At 39.1% G+C, this 23,719-nt stretch overlaps 1 protein-coding gene across 1 annotated transcript; it reads right to left on the bottom strand.

Moving 5' to 3' along the window:
- Positions 1-130: 130 nt before the first annotated feature.
- ift122 (intraflagellar transport 122 homolog (Chlamydomonas)) lies at positions 131-23,713 on the bottom strand. Its single transcript, XM_042003701.1, has 29 exons — positions 23,566-23,713; positions 22,884-22,950; positions 20,775-20,859; positions 20,609-20,687; positions 20,430-20,506; positions 20,278-20,344; positions 20,043-20,189; positions 19,134-19,209; positions 18,108-18,299; positions 17,566-17,704; positions 16,787-16,989; positions 15,755-15,892; positions 15,398-15,562; positions 14,981-15,178; positions 14,685-14,825; positions 13,938-13,991; positions 13,338-13,499; positions 11,940-12,106; positions 9,176-9,347; positions 7,849-7,951; positions 4,529-4,669; positions 4,330-4,427; positions 3,182-3,282; positions 2,075-2,240; positions 1,859-1,976; positions 1,621-1,749; positions 1,011-1,087; positions 719-883; positions 131-580 (listed from the first exon to the last, which is right to left on the bottom strand). The coding sequence occupies exons 1-29, from the start codon at positions 23,604-23,606 to the stop codon at positions 494-496; spliced, it is 3,555 nt and encodes a 1,184-aa protein (XP_041859635.1). The 5' UTR covers positions 23,607-23,713; the 3' UTR covers positions 131-493.
- Between the last annotated feature and the right edge of the window lie 6 nt (positions 23,714-23,719).

Here is a 23,719-nt window from a genome sequence, read left to right as displayed (position 1 = left end):
TTATAAAAAGTGTACAGTCCCAGTATGTAACTGTGAAATGCACATAGGCAGATTACTTGGTTTTATGAATTGTAACATCTATAAACACATTTTTATACATCAAAATAGTGTTTTAACTGTTTTACTTGTTTATATATATATAATGCATTTGTTTCTCTAATCACAATTTTACACTGTACACCAAGTTATGATGTTTTTACAGACAGCCTAAGGTAATCTGATCCCATTAATCCAGTTGGATTGATTGGCTGATGGTGCACTTCTTTTACACTCTATAATGACCAACACACAAACACTACAGGCATTACCACGCCATTCATCCCTGAATAACAAAGAGCTGCTCTTGAAAAAGGGCTTCACTAACAAACATCCTCACATCATATTACAGTTACAGCTTTATTACAATGCAAATGCAGATACAGTGACAGATTACTGAAAAGATGGAGAATAATAAGCTGAAACAATAAACAAAGCTGCTCCAGTTTAGTGTACGTCAGTTTGGTTCGTCGATGGGTCTGCGGCAGTAAGGACAGCTGCTGTGCTGTAACACCAGGAGCTCATAATCCTCACTGTGAAACATCTACAAAAGAAAGACAATAAAAAATTCTACAGGGAACTAACTGAAAAGATGTAATCAGGAAAAAAAAACGTTGATAAAAGAGGAACAGCTTCATGGTTCACTTAGGTTGTGATACCAGCAGGTATGCAAATGTTGTACCTTGAAGCAGGTGGGGCACATGGTGATGCTCACATCAGGCAGCAGGGAGCGGAAGTATTCCCATTTGAGTGGCCTGGGCCAGCGTTTGATCAGGACGTCCCTTCTGCTCATGGAGCGCAGCACCGAACGGCTCACCTTGACAGGGACAAAGGTGGAGCCCCCTTGCTGTTTGGATACACAGATAAACAGAACCACATCCTCATATGGACTCTCACCTTCCACCCTCTCCAGCTGGTTTGCCCAGTTGGCAGAATATTAACCATCTCATCTATTTGGACCTTTGTCTTCTTACCTCAAAGCTCATTTTGGCTGTAAATGGATCTTCCATTGCACCATCTAAACCATCATCAATCCTCAAAGCCTGCAGCTCTTATTGTTACCAATCAAGGACAACAACCATAATTTAGATTATATTACTGACTTGTCACAAATGTTTTCTTTAATGGTAGCTGAAAAACAAAACCTTTTCAAAAAGGCAACGGGTTCAAAATCAGTTGTGTCTGTCAGTCACACTATGGCCTTGGGTGAACAGAGTAGACCTCAGTGCCCTTGAGTGTCTGCTGGCTAATGCAGGTTAATCCCCGCACCAGGGTTATGGCTACAGCTCTTGGAGGGTTAGTGTCATTAAGATGAGACACGAGAGCCTCACTAACCCTATTAGCTCAAGAGCTAAGATGACTTAGTTCTGACAGCTTACCCACAAGCACAGAATCAAGGCCAATGCAGACTAAACAGCTTCTTAGAACTGTCACAAGACAGAGGAGAGCCACATGCTTCAATTAGAAGAAATGTGCAGTGTGCTCGGGCACCAGCAGGGCGGGGGCTCAATAATTCATATAAATCACATGAACAATCTGTGACTTTGTGTGTATGTTTATGTCCTGAACATCATCAAAGGATACCACCGTTGTCTATATCCTGTCCCTGTGCGTCCCTCTGATCTGTGTGAGGGACTTCCAGGTCAATAAGGGACAGGGCTTCTTCATCACTGATCGCCTCCTCCAGGTAGAACTGCACCAGAGGCAGCACCTCTGCACACAACAACATACACCACATTAAAAAAAAAAAAAAAAAAACTAAATAGACTAATTGAGTTCTCTTTGGTAAACACTGAAAGCAGTGTTTTCATGTTTCACTGACCATAAGATGAAGCTGAGTAGATAAAAGGCTGCCTGCAGTTGATGCACACACTGCCCTGGTTGTTCAGAAGGGGGTTGTTGGTGGAGCAACGGTAGCACATCATGCCCTCAATAAGGTCCTGCAAGAAACATAACAAATGTAACCTCATGGGACACAGGACAGATAACTGTTAATATTTCATAGCATGTTCAGGTCATATGTAAATCTGCAACACACCTCACTGTCATGGAAAGGCTTGGAGCGAATGGTGAGGCTGTCCAGTTCTATGGACTCCAAGAAGCGTGATGGAATGTGCAGCTCCTGGAGCTTCTCGTAGGAATACCTGGCGAGTTTATATGCACCCAGTTTTCGACTCTGCTTGGCCAACGCATAAAGCGTGTTACTAATATACTAATTAAGGTTTCTGTATAATAGGTTGTATTCTCTCAGTTCTTTTACTGGGTAGCAAAACAACCAGTCCAAGTCTGCCACATGGGCTTGAAAGCACCACATTTTGTTTTGTTTGGCTTGCTGAATCAGTTGCTTATTTGTGTTTATATAGACAGTTTGTTGGAAGAGCAACTCTGAGAGAGGTAAGAGCAGGGTCAATGAGTTGCAGCTGCACCAGCTTTATGCTGGCACTTTTCCATCACATAAAACTCAACAACATTTCTCTCCTTTCCTCTCCAGCTCCTCCTACACAACCAGATCTGGAACTTTTTGGTAATCATGTCCTCCTATTGTGTAACTTGTTTAGCTCCGAGGTTACTTGTGACATTATGTTTGACTGTTCAAACAACGTCCAACACAGTCCCACTTAGTCCATAAATCTTACTTCAAAGTTGATGGAAGAGTTCAGCTTGGCCACAGAGGATTCCAGCTGCTAATGCCGATTTCCTTCTGCAAGGCTGGCCTTTCCTTCCTCATACCAACATCCACTGTGTGTGACAAGGTGGATTTCTCTTTGTGATTGTGGGCGTGGTAAACTGTGTGTGTTTGTTCAAATTAAAACTTATTGTTTAGTGTTTTATCTATGTGTATCTAAGCAAAGAGTTCAGTAATTAAAGCATTTGTTTAGATAACCAAAAATCTGCCTGTTGTTGGCATCGTCGCCTCCCTCTAATCATCCCTTTTCTTTCTCTCAGCAGCAGTATGGTTTCCGCTGTGGCGCCAACTCTTCCGATTTCTCCCTACTTTTATCTCTGTTCCTTTACTTTACATCACTGCTTGCGTCTGTCTTGATTTCAGAGTGTGTGACATAAAGAAATATCTAGGAAGGAAAGGCCTTATTCTTGCTTTACATAATAGTTTATGTTAGGTCTGTTTTCTCAAGGGTAAGGATACACTTTAGAAATTCCTGGAGGTATGTCCCTGGTGAGGTTGTTTAGTAGGAATCTGCAGATGTTGAAGAGCGTCTCTGGCATGTGTGAACTGAAGGGTTCATCCTATAGATAAAAAATATATATATATATATATATCGACAGTTGCTATATACATACATACATATATATAAAAATGAGTGACAGAAGGGATGGAAGGGATTATGAAATAATCTAAATATCTGATCACAATTTTAAAGCTTCATTTCTCTCAGCCCCCCTTCTTATTTCTTCAATCTTTAACCTGCTCTGTAAGTAGCCTAACCCTTTGCAGTGCCTCATTCCTCCTGAAAGGAAAAGATTAATTTTCCTAAGCAATCACCAAAAGCATTTCATCCCTAAAGTTGATAATTCAAATCTAGCGCCTGTCTGGGAGAGTTAAGAGTGAGATACAGAGGTTTCCTGCTCTGGTCTGGATCACATTGATGGCCCTGTGATGCAGGGGAGTGACCACAGCAGAGCAAAAAAGCTGAAACAACAAACTGGGAATACTGACAGAGGCCAGGTCGCCACATAGTGCACATAAGCAAGAATTTGTCTTTTGTAAGCAGGTTATGGCTGGGGTGGGGGGGGGGAGACGACCACTGACGAGGTTGTCATCTTGTTCTATCAAGCTGGTTACCATGGGGATAGAGGTCAAGGAGGTTTCAGGAGTCTAATAATGGTGGTTCTTTCAAGCTGATATTTCCCTTCAGTCAACTGCAACCTTAACTTAATGCCCTCTATTCTTTCTTTTGTTCGCTTGGCCTAAAACCCTCAGTGCTTATCTTAATTTCGCCTTAAACCTGACTCGTTTTGTGGAGTGACATAATCTTACAAAGCCAGACTTATTTTTATCTCTCAGCAGTTTGGAGACATTTGAATACAAAAGTGAGCAGAAACATACTGTGCTGTTAAGTTAAATATACATAAATATATGCATGTGCAATAATAATACAAATATAGAAAAACAAAAAAAGTCTAACCACATGGTAGGTACTGTTTCCAGAACTAATGAATTTCAGTCTTGCAGCCAATTAAAGGGCCTCCTTGTGACTTTAACCCCCACCTCTCATTCTGGTTTTGACTGTTTTGCTCTACAAAATTAAAGCTGACAAAGTATCACACTCTCACCGTGTAACGCTGAATGGAGTGATAAACGTGGTAAAGCTCAGCAAGGTGCTGAAATCGCTCAAACTTCTTCAGCATTTCATCCTTCTGTTCTTCACTTTCTGCTCCAGACAAACAGGTAAAAGGATGAGAGAGAGAAATACGACGCTTTACAGTAGAACTGACTGCAGTCTGAGTACTGCAATCTGAAGATATGTTCCACCTCTGGCGATGTCCAAACACTGCATAGACAGCATCCAGTAGTAGTAGCCTGCACCATTGAACCTGTTCTCCACCACTGCATTGTGGGTAAGCTGTTCTAGGACTTTTACGGCTTCATTCTGACGCCCAGCCTTGTGAAATGCTGAAGCGGGAGAAAGAACAAAAGACAGTTATGAACCCTTGAAAAACAGTCTAACTTGTAAATTGAAAGTGACAATTCAAGACATGCACCACTTGTTGAAGTATTTTTGTGTGATATTCTTGGTTGTAAGCGGTCAGCATTTCTGAAATGCACCACACTGTAAGTATTTAAACATGAGGGATGCATTATAAGGAAGACATTTGTTCTTGCTTTACTGAAGCATCAGTTTGAGAAGGAAGTACTCTCTACTTAAGGCAGTGGTGTCAAACTCCAGTCCTGGAGGTCCACCATCCTGCAGGTTTTTGTTTTGTTTTGTTTGTAAAACAGGGAAACAAGAAGAACCTGCTGGATAGCGGCTCTCAAGGACCAGTTTGACACTGTGTAAGAAATTTATATTTATATTATATATATATATAATATTATAATCACACCTGTAATTACTTCCTTTACTATATTCATTTCTAAATTGTATTTACACTGATTATTACTACATTACACTTTTTGTACATTTTTACTCATCATGCTTTAATTCACTTTTAAGGTTTAGTCTCTTCATATACATGCTCTGTTACAAATTCACTATAAGGGTAAGATGACCTTTATCTGCTCCTTCCTCAGACCCTTAGTCATACTGGTTCTGGTGGAGACACAACTATGTAAGGTTGTTTTGACACCAGCTCTTGGAGCTGTGTGTCCACCCAAGGTCTTCAGGAAGGAGGATTCTTTCTACAGAAATGTTTATCTATTGTTTTTCCACTTGCCTCCCCAGAGTCTCTCGACTTCACGCGAGTCGGGACGACCACTCTCAATTACTTGCAAGTAATTCTGTATTCAATAATTCTCCTGTAATAAACTTTATTATACTTTTACTCATTCCAGACTCTTGGTCATTTTTTTATACAACAACACCTGGGACTTAAGGTTTTCGTTTGTGGTACCTCCTCTGTCTTTGCTGAATAATTCTTTTTCTGAACTTGATGAACCACTTCTGGATTTGTAAAAGTAATTCTGATTACCAGAGGACTGATGACTCAAACCCTGCTTCATCCACATCATTCTGCCATTGTGTCCTTGAGCAAGACACCTTATACCCCTTGCCTCCAGAAGTCTGCAACACTAGTGTAAGAATGTGAATTAATGTTTTGTCATGGTCAGAGTGGGTGTTTCCATCAGTCTGCCCCAGGGCAACTGTGACTACTCATGTAGCATGACTGTGGAAAGAATGGATTCAGTGTAAAGCACTTTTGAGGTCTTGAAAAGCACCAGATACAGCAAATCCATTATTATTAACCAGATGTATTTAAAAATCAGTTCACAATACAAAAGTAGAAAAAAAGCATAATTCAAGTTCAGTAAAAGTCTTAATATACTTTATTTAAATCTTAATATAGCAGTAAACAACGTCTTGCTAGGTGAAGCTATAGGAGTGTATTGTTGTTCAAAGCACACAGGCTCTGTACCTTATGTGCTGATTATTTTAAATTTGCCAGTGCGTGTGCATGAACTTTGTTCTAATGAAGCAGAGTTCTACTTTTTCTTCAACTGAAAACAGCTGATAAGACTTCCACAAAAACTGGGACATAAGATAGTCTAAACTGGCCCTTTTTTTCCAGGATAGAGAGATTTATGAGCTGTTTGAAAGGCTGCACCTTAGATTTCACTTTCAGTCTCGGTTGTGTTTGTTTTGGGCTGAGTTGTGCTGTTCACCACAGTTTCCTAAGGTTGTATATTACCCATTTAATGTTTGGTGCCTTTACTCATGTGCAGTGCTAATGTGACAAAACATATGTATTATCCATATAGGTTTAAAGAATTTCAATTTTACATACACACACACATGAAAACAAAAAAATACCAAGGGTTATTTGTACTTCATAAACACAGGATAGAAGATAACATTATCATAATGTTGCTTCTCACATGTAATAACAAGCAGCAGCCCACTCCAAACAACAAGGTTGTTCCTCCGTATCAAACACCAAAGAACTTTGACTTTATAGTCCAAATAAACATGAGAACGTTACTTTATGTTCTTATCAGAGGGTAATTAGAAGCAGCTTTTGGGAGCAGACCCCAACAGTGACTCTACCCCCACAATCGCAGCAGGGGTCAGAATGTATTAGTGGCAAACATTTATCAGTAGACCTAACTGGATAGAAAGCACACTCAGCTGCTGTTGGTTCCTGTTAGTGACGGGCACACAGCCCTTCCCCCTTACAGACACACAAAACACAAGCTGACAAGACTGCAGAATGCAGCCCTGCTTGTCAAGACCTTCTAGTCTTAGCAACCATGCAGACAAATATACCCTACAAGCCAAAATGGGAATAAAGACAACAAAGCTGTCTAAAAGCATAGAGAGTGAAGCTAAAAAGCATGTCACCCAATAATATAATTCTTCAAACTTAAGAAATGGGAGATATTTAAGATATTAGAAAACAGTCAAGCAGCTTTGGGTAGGAATACTGCAGAAAAAACACACTTGTCTCCCCAATTTTGGGACCAACTGGGCTCCATCTGAAGCCCCAAAAATAATAAACAACCTCAGCAGATTTCAGCAATGATAACTTTTTCTAAAGTAGTTTTTGAGAAGTACCAGAGCAGTGGACAGGAGACAGGCCAGAATCTCAGACATTACAATCACTAGTAACACAATACTGCCTCACTGCCTGTCTAAAATCCACACAATCAACAAAATGCATGACGATAAGCAAACCCCAATATAATCAGGTCTGTATAGTCATGAATTCCATGTTGAGACAAGCAGAAGAAGATTATGTAGAAGAGGATATATGCCTGCTGGGATCATAATTATAAATCTATGAGCTGATTATAACTATGGTTACAGTTGCTAATCATCATCAGAGCTGCTTGTAGCACTGGTGATTAGAGGCAAGCATGCATGTCATTCATCGAACAGTCTGGTTGTGTCCTGCTATGCTCCAAAAAGTGGATCATGTTTTACAGGGGATATAGAAAATTGTAAGGAAGTGGTGGAAATAAAAAGCCTGTATCCAGAGCTGGCCAAGTTTTATCACTTCCATATGTAAACACTGGCTGCAGGCTTTATGTTCACTAAAATGATCTTGAAAGCACGTGTCTTCAAGAGGACGTTAGTGTAAATGTTACTGCATTCCTAAAACAAGCTGAATGACTAATATTTAAGTTGCAGCCCTGACCTTTTTGCGCCTCCTCAAAACGGTCATTCTCAGCCAACCATTGGGCATAAGGCACAAAGACATCATTTTTGAAGTGAGGGTGCTTCTCCACCAGTGAGAAGGCCTGAGAAAATGGCAAAAGAGAAGACAGATGATACATTAGATGTACACACTTATACTTAGTACATCACATATGTCCATTTGCCTCATGGATTTAGTCCGACTTGTTGTAATATATTAGGGAACTGTGCTGGACCGCCCTGAGCAATTATGGTTCAGCTGCAGTTGATTAGGGAGGTGCATGTTACCACACGGTCTCTATATAAACACGTTACCTCAAGTCAAAATATTTCTACTATATTATTAATTAGCTGAAAACAAAGAAAAGCATATGAGCTAAGTTTATTTCACACTCAATTAGATGTACAATTGTAACTTTGAATGACAGAATATATTGAGCTGTTCTTGTCCCCTGTGGACACACACTCGCCTGACAGAGTTACTAATTAAGCTCAATGTCCTGTGGCAAAATCAGAGCCTATAAACACACCCCAATCATACCATACAGTAAAAGTAAGAGAGTGTGAGTGTGAGCCTGAATTTTTTACTTAGTTTAAGAAAAAAAGAGGGAACAGTGAATAGCATCCATATGGCCCATGCTATAACTCTTAGTCTGGCCCATGTTGTTGTCCACCTCTCCCTGTGATGCACATAAAACCTACGGTAATTGTTTTTAAACCCCCGTACTCTTTCCACTCTCTTTCTGAGGATTAAATAAATTTTCTAAGGAGCATGTCATCATGATGTGATGTTCTGTTTTTGGCTCTGGTGTTTCAGCATTGAAATTGCCAATATGCATCTTTGTAACGCCTTTAACTCAATTATAGACTGTAGATGGATTAAAGAAATGCAGCATTTTCTTCTTTTCTGAGCAGCAGGATTTGCCCTGATGGAGAAATGTGATTGGAAACAGAATATCGTTCATAGAATATAGCTGCTCAATCCTTTCATCATCATCATCATCATCATCATGTGGGCATGGATTCAGAGAACTCCAAAGTAGGATGATTAGAGTGTGTGTGGTTTCAGTTGACAGTGAATGAGGAAATTAGGCAGACATATTGTCCTACTGTTCGCCTTTCAGCTTTGGTTACTCTAACAAATACATTTTTCAGGAGTTTGCTGCAAAACTGAAAAAGCAGTGTAATCGGTTCATGATACTTTTGAGTGCCACTGCAGTTTATAAAATACAGCACTATGTGTGTCACATTAAATTTATATGATTGCCTCAGGAAAGTCCAGATACAAGTCCCGATGATCTGAGGAAATGTGTTCAAGTGAGTCAGACCTCGTCCCAGTGTCGGGTTTCCACATGCAGGTCCAGCAGAGCCTTCAAGTCTCCCATTTTTGAATAAGTTTCTGTAGCATAGCCATGGTGTTTCAGCCTCTTGAAGTGAAGTGCACATTTTGCCAGTGGTTCACGCTCAGCCTTGTCCAACTTACGTGCAATGTCAATCAACCTGTACAAGAAAAGAGGAATGAGTGAGCACACAGGGTGAAGGAGATAAGTCCTGCAGTCAGGGTTTGTTGCAGCTATGTAACTATGCTCATGACCCCAGAAAGAATGCGAATCGTCCAGGGTCACAAGCTGACTCTGATTCAGGTTAAAGAGCTCTGACTGTGTTCAGTGGCAGTGTTAGCTGCACCAATCCACTGGTAACACAGCAGGAGGCTTATGACATGCACACAGTGGGTCAGAGAGTCAGCAGGAAGGTCTTACACAACCATCAGATATCAATTTGCCTGGTTTCAACAGCACAGACACACACTCTACATCCCCACTGTGCACATATGAGTGAAAGTTAATGGAGAGGTAATTGTTTACAGGTACACCTATAGCAGTCACATCCCTCCCTCTGTATGTTGGAAACGTTTGACGCTTTATGTGTCAGAAACATGATCTAGATGTTTACTTTTGGTGCTTGGTGCCACCACATATGCAATACAGATGTCTGCTTTCAGCTTGCCATAATAAAGATATGATGATATATACAATCAAATTTCCCAAAAAGTAAGTACACTGTGTAAAATGTAAATAAAAAAATAATCCAATGATCTGGAATTCTCCTAAAACCCACATTTTATTCCCAAAAGAACATATCAGATGTTGAAATTGAGACATTTTATAATTTCAAAGTAAATTTTAGCTTATTTTTTAGATTGATGGCGGCAACATCTCAAAAAAAGATGAAACAGGGGCAACATACAGCTGGAAAAGTAATTGGCACAAATCCAAAAACAACTGGAGGAGCATTTGACAGCTAATTAGATTAAAACTGTGACAGACCAGTAACATGACTGGGAATAAAAGAAGTACTTCAGATAGGTTGAGCCTCCCACATGTAAAGATGGGCAGAGGTTCTCCAGTTTGCAACAAATGGCATCTAAAAATTCTGGAGCTATTTCAGATGAATGTTCTCCAGTGTGAAATTGTAAAGACCTGAAGACTTCAGCATCTACAGTGCATAATGCCATTAAAAGATTCAGAGATCAGAGCACATAGGACAAGGCTAAAGTAGACACTCATGATCTTGGGCCTCAAATAGCACTGCATTAAAAAAGACACAATTCTCTACTGAAAATACATGGGTTCAGGAACACTTTGAGAAATCCTTTTCTATGAACACACCTTACATTGTAATCCACAAATGCAGGTTAAAGCTCTTTCATGCAAAACAGAAGCCATATGTGAACATGATCCAGGCATACCGCCATCTTCTCTGGACCCAAAAATGGTCTGAGACAAAGTGGAAAGTTATTGTGTGGTCAAATGAATCAAAATTAGAAATTATTTTTTGAACCCATGAATGTTGTGTCATGTGAAATAAAAAGCAGAAGGTCCATCCAACTTGTTATCAGCTGACAGCTCAAAAGCCTGCATCTCCGATAGTATAGGGGTACTTCAGTGCCTTTGGCATGAGCAGCTTACACATTTGTGAAGTTTCCACCAATACATCAAGGTTTTAAAGCAACATCTGCTTCCATCCAGACAACATGTCTTTAAGGTAAGGCCTTGTAAATTTCAGCAAGTCAGTGCTAAAGCACAACATCCATCACAACAGCTTGGTTTAACAGGAGAAGAGTCCAGATGCTGAATTAGCCCACCTACAGTCCAGACCTTTCACCAAAAGAAAACATTTGGCACATCATGAAATGAAGAAACCTGGCAACATAGGTCCAGGACTGCTGAGCAGCAAGAATCCAGCACCAAAAAAAGAATGGGACAATATTCCTCTCCTAACTGGTTTCCTCACTTCCCAGACGTTTGCAGACAGTCGTTAAAAGAAGAGAAGAGGTGATGCTACACAATGGTAAACATTACCCTGTTCCAACTTCTTTGAGATGTGTTGCTGCCATCAAAATGAGCTCCATTGAAGCTTCCATTGAAAAGGTAAAATATCTCAGTTTTTAAACATCTGATATGTTGTTTATGCTATATGGGGAATATTATATGAAATTGTGATATTCGCAAATCATTATATTCTATTTTTATTTGCACTGAACACAGTGTCAGATCTTTTTGATAAGATGTTTTGATAAGAATATAATTTTGCTGGTTCATTTTGTCCCTATATCAACTTTTACTTGTTGACTGCATATAATCAGTAGTTACAAATAATTAGTTGTCATTGTTATGTACATTGTCTATAATGTGCATATTCACACTTTTAGATAACATATCCTCCTCAATTTGCATATCAGAAGCATATTGGAGTGGAGGATGACATCATATTCATGCTTTAGCTGCTGTTACAATATCACCATGTAAATATTAGGAAGATATTGTCCATTTAAATAATGTCAACCATAATGTAAAATTATACAAAAGGTCCAGGCTTTATTAAGCCCATGTGGAATGAAAGAAAAAAAACTGACCTGCTAACTGCCATTCAAATTTCATATATTGTATCTTCAGTATTCCTATTGATGGTGTGAATGCAAACAGAAAAACAGCCCCTGGAGATGTGTTAATCTGAGAGGAGTTTGAAGTGTGTTTTTAAAAAATTAAACAGCAACATAAGTATATCAAAGAGTAGAAGACAAACACTTACATGTCTGCCCAGCCGTGCTCTCCAATAATGTCTATAGCTTTCAGATGTTCTCCTGCGGACAAGTACATTTCTGCTGCAGCTCGTGGCTCCTTGCTGCTTTTAGCCCAGTCTGCCTGCTTGGTCATTAGCATTCGAGAGCTCTTAGGGTCTGTAGTCCCAACAAACTCCTGCAAATAGAATGACATGACTACTCACACATCATTTTCAAGTAGAAATCCACATAAAGACCAATGACTAATGTCATACAATACTGTATGTACAGAGTTAAAAGTTCACATGAAATGGCTTGCAGTGTGCTATTTGCTTCCATAAATTTATGTGTTTAGAGTGAAAACAGAAACCAAGGACAACTCTTCTGAAAAGATCACGGATGGGTCATCTCCACTGATCTGTGCAGGTAACACTCATTATTCTGCATCTCCTCTTCTGGAGCTTTTTTTTATTTATTTATTGTTTCCATGGAATTTTGTTGGACACTAAATTAGTGTATGACCCTGAATGGAGGATAAATTGTTAAGATTTTTAACTGTTTTTCAGAATGTTTAAAAAAATCTAAATACCATTGAAAATGCTTGAAAAATTATTTTTCGGTCATTTTGGGTCAGATACTGGCCAACTTAAACACTGAGCCTGATTTTACTGATGTTAATGTCACGAGTACAATCCCAAATGCAATTCAAAGCAAGCGCAAAAGAAGTTCCCTTCAGGCAGACAAATCCATTGAGGTCAATTCTGAGTGAGGAAGAGAGTCACGCAAACATCAGGCAGCTAGAAGGCCTTTCCCTCCGGTGTCCATCCTACGTAAAACAAACAGCCTGTGGTTTCAGATGGCCACTCAGGAACATAAATATACAGCCGCCACATCAAACACAGATATGATCTGATACACACGCATGCAGAAATATACATGAAAAATTCATGGCTGTGTCATTTACTCCAGTAAAGTGAATATAATGCTTGTGATCAAAACTACCCCCCACATGGAAACATAACAAAGCTTGATTTTTTTTTTTTTTTGGCTCCAACTGACCTCTTCATCAAAGTCTTCCTAGAGGAGCAGATTTTCTGCTTATTTCTCTCCATTTTAGCTCCAATTCCAACTTTAATTATATGTGAAAGTTGTGTTATACAGGGGTTTGTGAGTGCAGCATCTGTGTACTGACGAGATGATATATGTGGAGGTTTTGGAGATGAATGAGGAGATGAAAGACAGGCGGCAAAGTGGGGCTTTCTGAACGCTGTGCAGGGCCTCAACTTGGCATAACTGCATGTAACAAAGAAAAACATATGTTCTAAACCCATAAAACATGCTATACTTCAGGTCTTTGTGTCTGCATTCATACAAAGGTATGTTCCCATGTGTGTGCCCGTGCTTTTGTCAATCGATGATTCAATTACCTTGGCGTACTCAAACATCCGCAGGTCAGTGTACATCCTCAGAGCTCTAGATTCGTGGCCAGTGCGTTTGTAGAGCTTGGCTGCCTCGTGGAATTTCCCCTGGAAGGCATAGACGTCTGCCAGGAACAGCTCATTGTCGTTCTCACCCCGCTTCTTCCTCTCCTGCAAATCAGTCAACACAAATACTGCCATGTGTGCAGAGATAAACAGTCACATGCATGTAAACACATGCGCATGTTTGGACAACAGTTAGGTATGTGAGTTGATAAACATACAGAGACAAAAACATAGCTGGCTATATAAAAAAAGAACTATTGATATGCAGAATGCAACTTACACTTCACTCTTCTACAATCAGGCAAAATAGTACAGAACAGAGTTTTTATTGCATTCTATATTGCTTTTTTATATTTTAATTTTCCTGACAAAGACAGACTTTCAGCATGCATATTCTGACCCAGTGTCCAGATGTTAGCTGTGTGTAAAGGCTATGCTTTTACATGACATGAAAAACTTCCACATATAAATGTGTAAAAACAATAATATGATTAGCTTTTTGATGTTTTTTTCTTTTTTTTTTTTTAAACAAGTAGATATTACCTCAATGCTGTTGATCAGCTCCAGATAGCGCAGGTCTCTGATTCTAATAAAGGCCTGAAAATTGAGGGAAAACATGGAATGAAGTAGAAGTACTGATGCATTTTTACAGTATTTGCTTTACTGGCAACTTACAACTCCTGCCTGAAACATTAATCAACCTCTTAATTCCTTGTCTATTTTTGGAATTTACCACCTGAAAACTATCCTCACATTCAGTCAACAACAGCTCCACCAAGTCCCACTCTACAAAGTATTGTTTAGTTCTAAGGTTGAACTCAACAATACTGGGTTCTATGGAAAAAAGACTCTTAGCCCCTTGATGTTTGCACAAAGAAAAAAGCTAAGTAAAAAGCTGATTGCTTTTTTTTCATTTCCTTGGGACAATAATCAGAGGAATAAATGTTTTCTTTTATTTAACAAATAGTTGAGATAGAAGTTAATAACATAATAACAACAGTTAAATGGTCAAAACCTGGTTTGGTAACAAGATTTTAAAAATTACATTTCTTTTCCTCTACCTAATCAAAAATGTAAACTATAAAGTAAATAATAGGGTAATAATTGAGTTAGTGATGTACATGCAGCAGACATTTCTCAACAAATTCAAAGGTTTTTGGCAAACTGGGATCTCCATGCTGGAAGATATATTGGCTTTTTAGGTAAAAGGAAACCAGGTTGGTAGTAGTAGTAAACTGTATAGGATGATGACAGCGGTCTTAGTCAGAACAGCTTCTGTTTCTGCCTGACCTTCTTGGCGGTTTCAAAGTCAAGTCCCTCCAGAGCTTCTGTAGCCAAATCCCTCCAGTCACTATCAGTCACACCAAGACATGCAATCTGGTAGGCGTCTTTAAACATCTTCCTTTCCAGGTACTGGTACATGGGTGCAGACTGTGCAGAACAATGACACCACAGTCAAAAGCATTACAGACTTTACACAGAGAAAACAGTCACAAAGTAATAAATAAATAAGAAAAAACACAAGTCCTTGTCTCATGAGACATCATGACCTCCAGACAAGGGCAGACTTACAACATGCTACCAACCTGAGGCACCTCCACTGCAGACATGGAATAAACATGGAGGCAGAAGATCTTTGAGCCGTTGTAGCCAACTATAAAACCTTGCATCTTCTGCTGGTGTACAGGAAAGTTGCTAGCCTTGATGTTAAGGTAGCCATTTCCAGAGAAGCACAGCATGTCCTCACATTGGGTGTTCCAGGCCACACTGTTGGCATTTGGCTCCTACATGGAAAACATGAGAGGGTACAGGAACATAAAGGTGTAAAGGTGCCTGTGGAACAAACACAAACCAAGACTACATACCACAAATAATGCATTGCTGTGTTTTATAATTAAACATGCATGCATTTCTATTTTTTCCACTCTACTGCACCTTTGAAGTGGATTTAAAAAATCTGCCAAATTAGGTTCCTCCCCATAGCCTTTCTACTGCCTGCTGACCTGAAAAAGTAGTTCTTTGCTGTTGATGTCATAAACCAAAAGAGTGCTGTGCTCATCCACCACAGCCAGTTTATTGCGAGAAGCACTCATGTCCAGACATCGCACTGATGTTGACAGCTTCAGTAGCGTGATGGGAAACGGGTTGTCAACAAATATCTTCAGGATCTACGACAAAAATGATCAGCAAAGCAAAATCAAAATATACAATCTAACAATCTGAAAAAATGCTTGTTGAATCCTGTCATATGTGTAGTAACTTGCAGGCCCATCCTCATTTATAATGAAGAAAGCAAGATTTCTTACCACTGGCATATGAGCATGACTGTAATTTTTAAGGAAACTTCTTGAATTACTCACAGATCCGTTCTTTAAGCCCACAAGCAAGCCCTCCCTGCCTGGTGGACCACCAATGACTTTGATGTAGCGAATTAGAGATTCCATCACCCATTCTTTTTCCCTGACGCTGGTGAAGGACAGGCACTGGAGTCTCTTCTCCTGCACAGAGCAGAACAAAAGAACCCAAACCACATTTATATACAGTATTACAAATTAGAAACACAGACTTGTTCAGATTGGCCAAATTATTCTGTTTTTACTGTATAATTTCACACCATGTTCATTTTTACTAAACATAAGTCAAACAAGCTGTAGCCTCTTGGTCTTTCAAACAGTGCAGAGGGTGGTTCGTTGTCAGAAAGCAAAAATATAAAGATAAACAATGATTTAATCGACCAGAAGCATGTACAGCCATGTAAGGTCTACAAGTTGTCTGAGGCATGAAACATGAGCATCCCCAACAGAGATCTGAAGCACCTCTGTCACACTGAGACGGATTTAAAAGGAAATAACCTCCGTGTTATGCCTGCTCCTCCTCCCTACCAGCTTCTGTCAAACACACAGAGACGAGAAGCAGAGAGGAACTCCAGGAGAGCCCACTGGTTCAACAGACTGTGGACCTTCCACTTCACTCAAACTGGCTTAGTTTATCCAGCTTGAGGAGACGAAAAAAGCGGGAGGGACAGGCTGGAGAACACATGTTCAGAGGGAGCCTTGTGCAAGATAGGCAGAAACATATGTAAGAAATGGCTAAGCACTGATTCACTCTGCTTTCATCATAATAATGGCAATAAAATGTCTCCAGCCTCTTACACAATCAAGTCTGCATGAACATAATTTACAGGGAGCAGTGTTATGGGAGGTCACAAGACTTCAACCAGAAAAGTAAAACTGTAAGAAAACTGTTTAATTGTGAGATAAGCTAAATAAAAAAGAGGCTGTGGTAGAAGAGGAACTCATTTGCAAGTTAAAATTAAATATTTAATATATTTTGCTACACTTTTAGGACAAAATTCACAAGAGTGTGACAACAGAACTCTTATCTCCTCTGACCTGACACAGAATTATATGCTGGGAACAGACCACCAGCAGGTTGCATTCAAACTTCCTGCAAATGTTCTCCTTGATGCGGTAGGACATGTCAGAGGATTCATCTGAGTTAAGCTCATAGATGAGGATCTTCTCAGGCAGCTGGATGGCAAGACGGTTTCTGTAGATTGCAATCTTCTTCACCAATTCGCGACACTTGATCCTCACTAGGACAAAGAGGAAAATGGGAGAAAGTGTAGATGTACAATAAAGTACGTTAGGAGGGTTTATTAATCTCAGCTGAGTTTTAAATTTTCTAAGAATTTAAATGTCACTTATTATGGTACTTAGAAAAAAGTTTTATATAAAGATTTTCCCTCAAACATCAGCCTTTGAGAAACACCTGAATGCCTGCCCTTATAAAACATTACATGGTTCATTTGACAACATAAAGTTATTAGTAATCTTTTGAGAAGGGGTGTCCAAAGTCGGTCCTCGAGGGCCGCTGTCCTGCAGGTTTTCAATGTTTCCTACTTCAACACACCTGACTCAAATGAAATGGATACAACAGCCAATTAAGTTTTGCACAATTACTCATTAATTTGAGTAAGGTGGCTTTGGAGCAGGGACACATCGAAAACCTGCAGGACTGTGGCCCTTGAGGACCGGAGCTGGACACCCCTGTTTTAAGAGGTGGTCACAAAATGCTCTGTCTATAGACATAAAACACATTATTCACAGGAGGAATCATAATAGCTCTTTATATGACAATTCATTATCCCATTACTTGTCCAAAACTGCACCTTTTTGCTCAGTGATGAGGTGCTGGACGATGACGTCAGTCATGCTGTCTCTGTAAGCATAACGATCCTTGTAAAGGCCATGAACTGTGCTGAAGGCAAGTTGGTAGCAAGCGATGGTCCCATCCTGGCAGCCCAACACCTAGATAAGAGACAACAAAGTAGCAGTACATCCTATTAACACCTCCAAGAAAAGACTGAGGGAGTGGGAAAATGCTCCTGTTGTTAAAGCATCTACGCAGCAGAGCTGAGAGAATCTGCCAAAAACCAATTCTCTCCTGTGTGCCTCATCACTTTCAGTTAAATATAGTGAGAGGAAAAGCTGTGTAAGTGTTGCTGAAAAAGCATAGCTTGTGTATTTGTGTAGTTAAAGAGGCACGCTGTTATCACATCAAGCACCACTGGCACCAAGAATGTCAGGTCTGAGCTTAAAGTGTTTTGCATGACTTTCTTGAAAGTCTTCTCTCTTTATGACATGCATCATTATTCAAGGGTAGGAAATGAGGTATTTTATAGACATATGGCTTCACAAGATGTGGACCCACCACAAAGTTGGAGTCAGGCTTCACTCTGCATGTCCACACCCAGGCATTCTGCTCTCCAATGGTTCCTAACCGCACACCATCTTTAGTGTAGAGGGACACCTGTTTATCAGAGCCACTCATCACTATGTACTCGCCCTTGGAGAAATAGCTGACGCAGCATGGGTCATAGTTTAGAGACCTGTCTTTTCCAATCTGAGGGAGACAAAGAGAGAAGAAGAAATTACAACAAGAATAAACCAAAAATGCCTTATTTATTGCTCAGGAGTTTGAGCCAACAATTTCATCTGTTTGGGCTGACACACTTCAAAGTCGTCAGTGTATTCAATTGCTCCTTTGAGTCTTAGGAAAAGAAAGAGTTTCTCTGGTCTAAATGACCTCTATTGTATTAGAGTCCATTTGCTCACCATCATATCAGGTCATCCAGTTCTATCCATCTGTTTTCTCTCACTATGCAAAAAAGCTTCACTGAGAATCTACAAATATCTTCTTTCATTGCAAAGCAATCCCTGGTGATGTAATAAAAAAAGTTCATTTAAATTGATAAATAGGGAGATGACGATGCACGAGCCTAAGGCATAACAGCAGAGAAATGAACAGCGCATATTTGTCTTTGATTACAATATTACCCTTGGGGATTTGAGGAGGTAGGAGGGATAGTAAAGGGGCCATTAAAACATAGCAGGATCACTTCCAATGCGCTGTTATGGTTTTAGCAGACTTTGACAGCCTGATTACAGTAAGAAAAACAGATCCTTAACTCAGTTAAGGGCTTCTGATAATATAAATCTTGGACAAATATATATATATATATATATATATATATATATATATATATATATATATATATATATATATATATATATATTTGGTATTTTAAAGCAGCAAGGGATAAGGTGAAAAAATCCTGTTGTAGTCGCAAGACTGTACACAAAATGTAGTTCAATCAGCCATTGTGGTTTCTGTACTAAGATATAAAACAATGGTTTTACGTTCAAGATTTTTATTACAATGATTTCTAATAATCACCTGTTTTCCACTGAGCTGGTAGAAAGAGAGCTTTTGACCCCAGTCTGCCACAGCCAGAATATCATGGTGTTCATCCCTGTGAAACAAAAAGAGTTTATCCTTAACTGCTTATGACATATTTTTGGGTTATTGGGGGGCTTTGATTGTTAAAGTAATGACAATGAAAATCAGGAAGGCCACTCTTTATTGTGGGCCATAGGGTCAAGCCTTTACCCCACCTGTGTGAGGGAGAGAAATGGAAAGCTCACCTCTGTTTTCATTCTGGTCAGTTCTGATTGCATGTCAACACAAAGTATTGTATTACGGGGTAAGTGTAAGGACCTATTCACCCCGTCAAAACTGTCGAAACCCACCTTAATTCACAGGAAACCAAATCTCTAGCAGCTCAAGAGAGACTTTCCTCTGACTGACCTTATACTCTGACCTCTTTGTGATGACTGATCAAAATATATGAAGCAACCCAATGATGATATATCAGTTGCCTCTTATCACCACTACCTTTACTCTACCTGCCTCTCTTCTTTTGTTCAGTATCTTAATAGCTTTAATTTCCCTTAATTAATCGGATGACATACTACAATAGCTGCACAAGCTCTCCTGGCTTAAGTTGTAGGGGACAGCAGAGAGTGGGGACAACTGATCCAAGGCTCCATAATTCTCTCCTTCAGAGTTCAACCACTCCCATGTCAACTGCTGCCACCTGCTGACCACATGCAAACTCTTCACCTAAAATTCAATATTCCCCAATTCACCAATAATTCACTCATTTATAATTACAATATTGTGTCAATCTATGATACACTACTAAATGTATATATGTAATTAGCTGGTCACATAAAAAACTATTTAAAAAGTGATTAAGTATTAGTATTTATGATTGAACACTGTAATAATTAAAAGAGGACTAACTTTGACGGATTCCAGGCTATTGACCAGATGGGAGAGGAGGAACCCTCTGGACGCTCGATTTTGACCTTCTCCTCTCCGTTTTTGTTCCGTATGCTCACCACTCCGTTCATCATGCCGATAGCAAGATACTGACCGTCATTTGTCCAGCTGTATTCAAATAAAAACTGGCTTCAATATCAGCACATCACATAAAAAACATCCAGCACTGCTGCATAATGTTATAGACTTCACATACCCACAACATGTTATTTTGCTGCTCACTTTATGTTTGTTCACAGATTTTTGTTCTGGAGACCACAGACCTAAAAATAGAAGAAGTATGAAGCTGGTGGTATTATGTCAAAGATTTTAAAGCCCAGTGTGAACTGAAATTTGAGGTGGACTCACCAAAGTCACCAGAGGAGCAGGAGGCAAGTTGGTGAGTGACTGGGTTGTAGGCCACACACTGAATAGAGTCATTATGACTACAAATACACACATTAAAAACAAATTAAAAAGAGGGTGAAGAAGTACATGTCATACTGTAATACTATGTAATACTTAAATAATGATCAAAAGATACTTACGTATATTTTAGAATACCCTCTAGTTTAGAAGTCCAGATGATAATACTTTTGTCAGCTGACCCTGAGGCAAATCTTTTACCTGTAAAAGATGCATGTGTTAGTGAACTACAAAAATAATGAATGTTAAAGGAAAATGTAATGTACAAAATGAAAACCTGCTATGTACCATCCTTAGCATAGGCCACACAGTAAACTGTATCTTTGTGTCCTTTTAAAGGCTGAATAATAGTTCCTTCTGCTGCATCACAGACCTGCAAAGAGAAAAACATAATCTGTTATTCAGAAAAAGTCAGGAGACCGTGGAAAATGCCAAAACTAAAGCAGCAATTTTTACATTTATTTTAGCTTCCAACTGCAGCTGGTATAAACTCAAAATATTTCAAGCTTGGTCTTGCTAAGTTAATTTAAAAAATAGATCCAATTCTGAACGTCAAGCTTGTATGTCCATACAAAAATGTTTGGAGATTTAAAAGACCTTTACATATATATATCTTCTTCAAAGAGATGTCACTAGGTGTTTGTAATAATGATTTGGTACTAGAAGTGGCATCAATCAGAAGCTGAGTCTGAGAAGCTGAGATAGGTAGAATTCTCCAGATTGTCAACAAATAGGTGAGGAAATAAATCTTCAAAAAAACCTGGAGATTTACATATTTCACCTTCTGCAAAGCATAAACGATTCAAGGATGCTGAGATAAATATCACTGTGTCAAAGGCAAGGGTCATGCCTGAGCTTGACATCTGTGATCTTTGATCACTTAGCCAGCTTCACATCAAGTTGCATGTACTGCGGTCAGACGGATCAGTGTTCCACATCTTTTATGCAAAAAAAAAAATATATATAGGAATAAGGATCTTTCAGGAGTTCTTTCTCTGGCCTCCTCTGTTTTGAACACATGAGCCAGTGACTGAACAAGAGTTCTTGGGGAGATATTTAAGTCACAACAGAAGCCCTGGTAGAGAGATACTACTGTAAGTACTTTTGAAAAATAATTTAAATCCTTTGGAAATTAGTAATATGAACAGATTTTAAGTTAATGGAACTGACCAGCCATTCTTTATATTTCTACTGTGGAGCAAGAGACAGGTGAAAGGACACAGGACAGACTACAACCTGCGGTGGTTGGGCAAGCTCCAGAAAGAGAGATTACTCTCACTGTGACATGAAAGCTGTAAAATCTAGAGCAACAAAACATTGACATCTGAAGTTAACATCTGATCTTTTAACAGTGGTCATGCTCTAACACACAAATAAAAACAACTAAATTTCCATAAAAGTGTTTAACATAAAATACTTTATGTTAATATGGAAGAACTGGACTTTCTGGTTTTACTGTAGCCTTAGCAGGCCAGTACAAAAGACTGTGGCAAGCACAGAGTTAAGGGATGTACTTATGTAGATTTAATTTGCCTCCACTACCGTGAAATTTAGCCATCAGCTGAAACGCAACAGATCCAAGACTGAAGTGATCTTTTAACTCCTGGACAAAAAAAAATAAACTATTTAAGTTCTGGATGCTGTTGGTCAAAAAGCACATTTAGATACCATCTGTTCTGGACTGGAGATCAAAAGGACCAACCAGACAGTAATCGGCAACAAATCCAAAAAGCCAGGCTCTATGATAGCATGGGGTTGGATCAGTGCCCTTTGCAAAGGTAATTTAAATTTCTGTGAAGGTAACACCAATGCAGAAAAGTACAATGAAATTTCAGAGCAACATATTATACTTTCAAGAAGACATTTTTCCATGGACATCTATGCATTTCTCTAACAAGACAATTAAAAACAACATTCTCGTGACATTACAAAGACATGACTGCAGAAGAAAATGGTACAGATTCTGGACTGGCCTCTCTGCAGCCCTATTTGCATACAATTTTAAAACAAAAAATACAACATGATTACCTTACACTGCTGCAAACCATTAAGAAAATTTTGCAGGAGGAATGGGAAAACAACATAAAATAAACTTTCAATCACCACGTATCCTCAGTTTCAGAACATCTCTTAAAGGTTGTAAAAAGGAACGGGCATGTTAAAAAATGGTAAATACTTTGCCATCCCAACAACAGAAATGGATTCAGTAACAAATTAAATGAAGTTGACAAAAAAAGTGAAACATTTGAGTTTATACAGTAAGAATTTAAATATAGATAAAAGTAAAAGAAATAATTCTTTTTTCTGATTTTTCATTCTAGGAATAATAACTTCATCTCTAAATGTGAGGGGGGAAAAACGAATGTTTCCTTTGCCAAAATAACAGGACAATCTTACCAGCACACGAAGCCCCGCAGCTATAATGAGTTGGCTCCCATCTGGCTTAAACGCGAGGTCGTAGACACTGCAAAAGAAAAATTTGTGTTGAAATAGTTCAGCTAATTGATTAGTAAGTCAACAACAAAGCTGATGATCAATAATAAACAACGACATGCCAGAAAATGCTAAAGAGTAGGTCAGCGAAGACATTTGTACACTATTCCGCACCAAAATTAAAAGATGCATCTCCCATCTATGGTTGGAGAAAGCGAGGGGTTCATAAATAACATCAGCTCTTATTTGCAATGTTATCAATAATGAGTTTATACTTTATTTGGAAAAAATCGTAATAGACTTATAAAGCGATATGTTTAATCTTCAACGTTTCAATCAAACCAAGCAGTTGTGCAACAAGAAGCGCTAATATAAGCTAGTTACATTACATTAACGATTACTCCAACTACACTTTACTACAAATTATCAGTGACAAACTAAATTATTTTTTGTGACATATATAGCTATGACGGAAGAGATCTAAACGGTCTATTAGTTATTAACGACAAACGAATGGCTGCTGTGCTAGCGGTTGCTAGCTAGTTGGCTAACACTGGTTTACATAGCAACCACTGTTGCTATCCGCCTAGCTATGTAAACCTGCAGGATGCGTTGACACGTTAAACATAATCTTGCAGCCTCTTACCGTTCTCGAACTTTATCTTGCCATGCTAGTACGGCTCTCATTTTCTTACTATGTACGCATAAACCATAGATGGATTATTTTTTTGTTTAGTGAATCAACAAGTTGTTGCAGTTCCTTCTCTCGTTGTCATGGTGCAGTCGTTCATTCGCACTGC

The sequence above is a fragment of the Melanotaenia boesemani genome, chromosome 13 (assembly GCF_017639745.1).
Source record: "Melanotaenia boesemani isolate fMelBoe1 chromosome 13, fMelBoe1.pri, whole genome shotgun sequence".
Taxonomy (NCBI): Eukaryota; Metazoa; Chordata; class Actinopteri; order Atheriniformes; family Melanotaeniidae; genus Melanotaenia; species Melanotaenia boesemani.
This window is presented reverse-complemented; position numbering and strand designations above follow the sequence as displayed.

Bases quoted from the DNA above. Each gene is read 5' to 3' on its own strand.
- ift122 (XM_042003701.1), bottom strand. From the start codon at position 23,606: ATGAGAGCCGTACTAGCATGGCAAGATAAAGTTCGAGAACG. The intron at 9,348-11,939 runs GTAAGTGTTTGT...TTTCTTGTACAG, and splicing joins GAGCACGGCTGGGCAGACAT to GTTGATTGACATTGCACGTA. The intron at 581-718 runs GTACAACATTTG...TTTCTTTTGTAG, and splicing joins TGTGCCCCACCTGCTTCAAG to ATGTTTCACAGTGAGGATTA.